Below are 7600 nucleotides of genomic sequence, written 5' to 3' on the forward strand. Positions count from 1 at the left end.
GGGGTTCAGGTCAGGGGAATTGGCAGGCCAATCGAGGACAGTAATGCCATGGTCAGTACACCATTTACTGGTGGTTTTGGCACTGTGGGCAGGTGCCAGATCATGCTGGAAAATAAAATCATCATCTCCATAGAGCTTTTCAGCAGACGGAAGCATGTAGTGCTCTAAAATCTGCATTTACTCTGGACTTGATGAAACACCAACACCAGCAGCTGAAATGGCTCCCCAAACCATCGCTGACTGTGGGAACTTCACCCTGGATTTCAAGCAACTTGGATTTTGCTCCTCTCCAACCTTTCTCCAAACTCTGGCGCCTTGACTTCCAAATGAAATACAAAACTTGCTTTTGTCTGAAAAGAGGACTTTGGACCACTCTGCAACTGTCCAGTGCTTCTTTTCCATAGCCCAAGTCAGACGCTTCTTCCGTTGTCTTGAGTTCAGAAGTGGCTTGACCATGGGAATACGGCTATTGTAGGCCATTTCCCGGACACGTTTGTGAACATTGGCTTTTGATACCTGGACTCCAGTTTCAGTCCACTGTCTTTGAAGCTCCCCCAAATTCTGGAAGCGACTCTTCTTCACAAGGCTCTTGGTTGGTCTTCTTCTCTCTTGGTTGTGCAGCGTTTCCTGCCACATTTCCCCCTTCCAATTGCCTTTTTGTGGATGTGCTTTGAAACTGCACTCTGTGAACAGCTTGCTCTTTGAGAAATTTCTCTTTGTGTCTTACCCTCCTGATGGAGGAGGTCAATGATGGTCCTCTGGACAGCAGTCAGATCAGCAGTCTTCCCCATACTTGTCATTTAGTTTACTGAACCAAGCTGAGTGTTTTTCAAGGCTCAGGAAACCCTTGCAGGTGTTTCGAGTTAATCAGACCATTCAAGTGATTAATTGAATACCCTACTAGTATACTTTTTCATGATATTCTAATATTTTGAGATAGGATATTTTAGTTTTCTTAAACTGTATGCCATAATCAGCAATATTAAAATAATAAAAGGCTTGCAATATTTCAGTTGTTTGGTAATGAATCCAGAATGTATGACATTTTTGTTTTTTTAATTGTATTACAGAAAATAAAGAACTTTATAATTTTCTGAGACGGTCCTGTATGTGGCTGGTCCATTTCAGGTTCCGAGAGATTATGGATCCCAGGAACTTGAAGGTGTCTGTGGAGAGAATAGTATTACTGTGGATAGTGAGGGGTTAAAGTGGTGAAGGGTCTCGCCTGAAGTCCACTGTCATCTCCACGGTCTTGAGCGGGTTCAGCTCCAGGTGGTTTTGGCTGCACCAGTGGACCAGTTGCTCCACCTCCTGTCTGTACGCAGTCTCGTCACCGTCCCGGATCAGTCCGATGAGAGTGGCGTTGTCCGCATACTTCAGGAGCTTCACAGAAGAGTCGACTGAGGAGTAATTAGTGTAGAGCAGGGGTGTCAAACTCATTTTTGTCGCGGGCCGCATCGTAGTCATAGTTTCCTTCAGAGGGCCATTATGTCAACCCGAATAAATGTACGAACGCCTCATATCATAAACAGTATAAGCTGCAAAATAAAACTTGTTTTCAAATTAGACGAGTAAAAACTGTTCAAATATTTGAAAAAGATGATTTTTGAAAGTGAAGACAATTTGCAATTTTAGTAATGACATGAATTTGATGCACAATTTGTCCGCGGGCCACATAAAATGATGCGGCGGGCCGTATCTGGCCCCCGGGCCTTGAGTTTGACACCTGTGGTGTAGAGAGAGAAGAGCAGTGGGGAGAGGACGCACACCTGGGGGGCGCCAGTATTGGTGGTCCGGGTGTCAGATGTGATGGTCCCCGGCCTCACACGCTGTCTCTTGTTGGTCAGGAAGCTGGTGATCCACTGACAGGTGGAGGCAGGCACCGCGAGCTGGATGAGCTTCTGGTGGATGATGTCAGGAGCGATGGTGTTGAACGCCGAGCTGAAGTCCACAAACAGGATCCTGGCGTACGTCCCTGGGGTGTCCAGGTGGTGCAGGATGTAGTGCAGTCCCATGTTGACCGCATCGTCCACCGACCGGTTTGCCCGGTAGGCAAACTGCAGGGGGTCGAGCAGGGGGCCTGTGATGTCCTTCAGGTGGCTCAACACTAACCACTAGACTCGAGCAAACAATTCAAAATAAAAACCAGGAGAACTTTTCTAAGAGCCATCTGAATCATCAACCAGAAGTGCAATAACTGTTGATCTTGTGTTCAGTGTTTGTACCTCTGGGGAATGTCCTCCTACATAACGTGCAGTAATAACTTCCTACTCTCACCCATTAATCGTTCTTCTGCACATTTACGTCTTATTTTTGTATTTGCAATTCATTACATTAGCAGTAAAACTTTTTTATATAAAAGTGCCAAGGAGTTACGCTGCACTAAGAAAGAATGAAGGCTATTCAGATTATATTCTATAAATGAAGTTTATTAAAGCAACAGTGAAAAGAGGACAAAGGCTCATTCTTGAACATCTTTTATTTAGTAAAGAAAAAATCCTTTATGCTTTAACAGCAAATTTACGCATTGAGTAGAGGAGATCTTTCCTCTGCTGCTTTTTTGTCCGCAGACTCTCCTCGTGTTTGTTGAGGCGTCGACGCATAGCCCTGGTCTTCTTGGGCCTCAAATCTAGGGGCTTGTACTTCTTGCCCTAGTATCAATAACAGAAGACCGAATACATTAGGAAATGAAAAACAAAAACAAGCAGGCATAAATAAAAATGAAACAAAAAAGGGTATGTAATGTCCCCCCATCCTTGCCCCCAAGTACATTACAATTTGTATGAGTATAAGAAATGTCATACAGGTGAAGAAACATCAGTCATCATTAATTGCCTAAGAAGATTGTAATCAACACGCCCAATTAAAAGACTATTCGGCAGTGGGGAAATTACATCACTTCGATATTCTTACCTATACAGATAGGCATGGCTGATATATTCTAACGCAGGGGTCGAGAACCTATGGCTTGCGAGACAGATGTAGTGGATGTGGCTCGCAAGTAAATCTTTAAAACCATAACGTTAAAAGTTCGTAAGTAGAGGTACCACTGTGTTCGTGCATGTATCTGACTGACATCCCTGCAAAATGATGTAACCCACTAAGTGCACTCTATGAGGAATAGTATGCAAATTCTGACATATCAATGGACTTATTAAACCAAGATAAACTGTCAAACTGGTCATCGGCCCATGCTTCTATACACCACTAACATTATCGAAACAACCAATAGAGTAAAAACAGGCGCGGCACTGAGGGGGAAAAAAAACTATACTTATCAAGAAAGATACAAATTACATTAATTCAAACTAGACTAGAATATGGGTGATTACAGTGCATTTAGACGAGTGGTGTGTAGATTGACATCAATCCTGAAGACTTTTGGTGAGCAACAGTTGGAAATGAATCACTTCAACAATTATCTTTAACACGAGGGGCAATGAGAAACCTCAAGTCCAATGCAAACATGATGGTGCAAACGCTTATTCTCACCTTGTAGAATTTTCGCAGGTTTTCCTTTTGGGTCTGGTTGATGACCGTCAGGACTCTGGCGATCGATTTGCGTACAACGCGGCTGCAAAAGGTAAGTGTAGTGTAAAGCACTTATTTTCTGTTACACCCCCAGAAAGAAGAAAATATTTTACCACCCAACTCTCTTTTGTATTCATAGTATAATTTGTCTATGAAATCGTTTAAAGTACACCTCTGCATAAGATCGGATCCTTATTCACGTTACAGAAAATAAATGGTAAGTGGAAAATAAAATTTTTTCATGCTGCTAAATGCAGTCTCGTGTGGACGGAATGCCAAACAGTAAATGACTTGACATTGAAATGCGTTTGTGTGCATGGGGGACTACACACAAGTAGACTATCATCATCATCAGTCATTACGGTCGACACTGGCTCATTTAGAATATCTTCAAGGAACCTCCGGAGTCAAGTGGCTGATCTGATGGATGCGAAGAATTTTGCACGTCCCGCTTTTCATTTTTAACTCATTCATAATAAATAAAAGGTTAGGAAATGGGTGTTTGTGTCAATTCTTCCCTACCAATTTTATCTCTTACCTGAAGCCTAAAATGTGGCATAAGGTCAAAAACCTTTGGCGTTTTTGAAAAATATGATTAAATCGGTCATTGTTTCCTTACTCATACCAAAACCGGTTATATTGAATACATACTATGCAAGCATTCAAACCAGAACCACATCTAGCCATCTCACCGAGACTTATTTCGCAGAGTACTCACATCTTCGACAGCTTAGAAGCAGCTCCACCGGTTACTTTGGCCACACGGAGCTGTGACAACTCATTCTTTAGGTCATCCAACTGCTTGAGCAGCTCTTCTTTCTTTTTACCACGCAAATCTCTCGCCTTGATCTTAGCCTGTATGAAAGACGGGGAACGGGATAAAAGAAAACTGGTTTATGAGTGGGGGTATAAGGGAGCCTCGTCGAAAAAAATAATGCAGGCGGATAGTGCACCAAAGTGACACCTCAAGTCTCAGTCTTTTGGTAAGCAGTTGTGAATGCATCAGCAGTACATCAGCTCAACAAATATCATCAATGACGAGAGAGCTAAGGGAAGCCTGCAAAATACATTGCCTCGCTTCACGCGCCGTCTTCGGTGACAAGATCGCGTTAATCAAAGTATATAAGACTATAATACTAAAAACAGACCAAAAAAATCGATTGAATTACTAGTTATTCGCGAGAATCAAAACATCAATCACGGCAAATTTTACTTTTGTGCTAGCAAGGCCGTCATTACATTAGCACATAGCACAACTAGTTAGCAGCTAGTCAGTGCTATTGCGGTTTTTAAACTACTGTTTTACTCACTGCCGAGTGTGAATTACTTATCGAAACACAACCATAGAGCGCCCTATGGAGTTTACGCGTTTATATTTGACATCTGTTATGGAGGTAAAATGTGATTAACAATAAATATCACTAATTACAAGAGAGCCGTGCGACACTCACCATATTGCTACTCACAGCGCTGCCAGAAAGGCCGAACGTACCGCGTGTTCAGAAAATGGAGCTTCCGGAGAATATCTTCTTCGTTTCCTCTAAGGGTTCTGCGTGTATGTCATAGAAATAGCGCCACCCTATGAAACTAATAAACAATGATGGTGAGTGGTTGTAAATAATTTTACATAACACAACCATTTGCTGTACTTCCAAAGTAGACAGATGTGGTGAAAATGTGAATTTTACATATTGTATTCGTGTATTTTATATATAGCAGTGGTTGAAGTCTTAGGATTGGAATTGGGGCGTTAGATCACCAAATGATTCCCGAGCGCGGCACCGCTGCTGCTCACTGCTCCCCTCTCCCCCAGGGGATGGATCAAAATCACACGGGGATGGGTTAAATGCAGAGGACAAATTTCACCACACCCAGATGTGTGTGTGACGATCATTGGGACTTTAACTTTTTTTAACTTTAACTTTATTCGTACAAAAATGACTTCGCGAAAACCTGACAAAATTTAGAGGCAGTGGGAATTACACGTTTCTATCAATAAGCCAGCGTGCTGAGTGAGCTTTTATTTTTTTGGAGGAAGCGGGATGGGGGGTTGCCTGCCTGACAGATTTTTGGGGCTGAAAAGTAGGACATGTCCGCGGAAAAGAGGACGTCTGGTCAGTTGGTACCACCACTGGTCACCCTACCAACAAGTGAGTCAAAACACAAGAACTGCAGTCCTGCTGGGTGCAGTCCTGGTGCTAAAGTCCGCAACAACACAATAAATATTTAATAAAAATATTTTGTTTCATTTATTAATCACAATGAATCAAATGAAATAAAAATAAATAAATGAACCATTAAATAATTAAATGTGTCATTAATGAAAGTTTTGTTTATTAAATCAACCAATCAATCAAAGCGTGAATGGGTGAGTGTATGAATAATGCATCTACTGTGAGCGCTCTGAACTTCTATATATCGCGATTAAAATCCACTGTGATTATATTAATAATTCAAGATTGGCCCCCTTTAACCTTTCGCCACATTTCAGGCTTCAAACATAAAAATATGAATTGTATTTTTTTGTGAGGAATCAACAAGTGGGACACAACTGTGAAGTGGAATGAAATTCATTTGATATTTTAAACTTTTTTAACAAATAAAAACTGAAGAGTGGGGCATGCAATATTATTTGCCCCCCTTGCATTAATACTTTGTAACGCCACCTTTTGCTGCCATTACAGCTGTAAGTCGCTTGGGGTACGTCTCTGTCAGTTTTGTACATCAAGAGACTGAAATTCTTGCCCCATCTTCCTTGCAAAACAGCTTGAGCTAAAGAGTGTCAACAGCAGTCTTCAGCTCTTTCCACAGATTCCCGATTGGATTCTGGTCTGGACTTTGACTTGGCCAATCTAACATCTGGATATGCTTATTTGTGAACCATTCCATCGTAGATTTGGCTTTATGTTTTGGATCATTGTCTTGTTGGAAACTCTTCATCCAAGTCTCAGGGCTTTTGCAGACTCCAACAGGTGTCCAGCATGTTCCTGTATTTGGCTCCATCCAACTTCCCTGTCCCTGCTGAAGAAATGCAGGCCCAAACCATGATGCTGCCACCACCGTGTTTGACAGTGGAAATGGTATGTTCAGGGTGATGAGCTGTGTTGCCTTTATGCCAAACATATGGTTTTAGTTGTGGCCAAAAAGTTCAATTTTTGTTTCATCTGACCAGAGCACCTTCTTCGTTTGGTGTGTCTTCAAGTTGGCTTATCACGAACTTTAAGTGAGACTTTTTTTTTTATGGTTGTCTTTGAGTTGTCTTTCTTCTAGCCACTCTTCTGTAAAGGCCAGATTTGTGCAGTGTAATGTAGTAAAATTTGGATTCTATGCGTCTTTGTATGTTGCCTTAAGGTGGTAAACTAGCAGCAGTGAGACTACCATAGGCTATTTTTGCTGTACAGAGAGGCTTTAGTTTCAGTAATGTGTAAGTACTTAGAATATGGAAGGGCCATTTGTTCGTGACCAGGGAAGGGCCTTGTTCATGCCCTTTTAGGGGCATCGAAAGCAACCAGTAGACTGAGACTCGAACCGCAGCTGTTGTCTTACGAGGTATAAAAGATGTGGGGCCTCGCAGAGAAGGGGGAGGAGAAGGAAAAAGGAGGGGCTGCGAACATCTTTGCTTTTGGGGCCACTCGAAATTTTGAAGAGACATCACTCTGACATCGGTTGAATAAAATCTTTTCCCAATCAGCCGTGTGTCACTGGAGTGTTCCTTCTCTGGGCCAGCCATCGTCCACCGAGTGTTTTTTGAAGACCAGGGAAGCAACAAAGACCATTCACCACAGTACAAATGATTGTTGTCCTATGGACAGACTCTCCACCTCAGCTGAAGATCTCTCCAGTTCATGCAGCGTGATCATGGGCCTCTTGGCTGCATCGCTGATCAGTGGTCTGATACTCTTTCCATTTCAGTATGATCGCTTGCACAGTGCTCCTATAGGACCTATAGGATTTTAAAGCTTGGGAAATGTTTGTATCCAAACGTCTCCACAACAGTTGTACTAGGTTCATCTTGTTTTTTCTTTTTCAATTACTTCACTGGTTCATCAAACAATTTGTTTTTAGGTTC

The 7600-nt window shown here is 42.2% G+C and overlaps 1 protein-coding gene across 1 annotated transcript; it reads right to left on the reverse strand.

Annotated features, from left to right (window-relative positions):
• Positions 1-2461: 2461 nt before the first annotated feature.
• rpl35 (ribosomal protein L35) lies at positions 2462-5101 on the reverse strand. The gene is made up of 4 exons (XM_037259574.1): positions 4983-5101; positions 4250-4386; positions 3493-3574; positions 2462-2651 (listed from the first exon to the last, which is right to left on the reverse strand). The coding sequence occupies exons 1-4, from the start codon at positions 4983-4985 to the stop codon at positions 2502-2504; spliced, it is 372 nt and encodes a 123-aa protein (XP_037115469.1). The 5' UTR covers positions 4986-5101; the 3' UTR covers positions 2462-2501.
• Between the last annotated feature and the right edge of the window lie 2499 nt (positions 5102-7600).

This window comes from Syngnathus acus, chromosome 9 (assembly GCF_901709675.1).
Source record: "Syngnathus acus chromosome 9, fSynAcu1.2, whole genome shotgun sequence".
Taxonomy (NCBI): domain Eukaryota; kingdom Metazoa; phylum Chordata; class Actinopteri; order Syngnathiformes; family Syngnathidae; genus Syngnathus; species Syngnathus acus.

Excerpts from the sequence above, each read along its gene's own strand:
- rpl35 (XM_037259574.1), bottom strand. Across the intron at positions 3,575-4,249 it reads GCTTCTAAGCTGTCGAAGAT|CCGCGTTGTACGCAAATCGA; the intron begins GTGAGTACTCTG and ends TACCTTTTGCAG. Across the intron at positions 2,652-3,492 it reads ACCTGCGAAAATTCTACAAG|GGCAAGAAGTACAAGCCCCT; the intron begins GTGAGAATAAGC and ends TATTGATACTAG.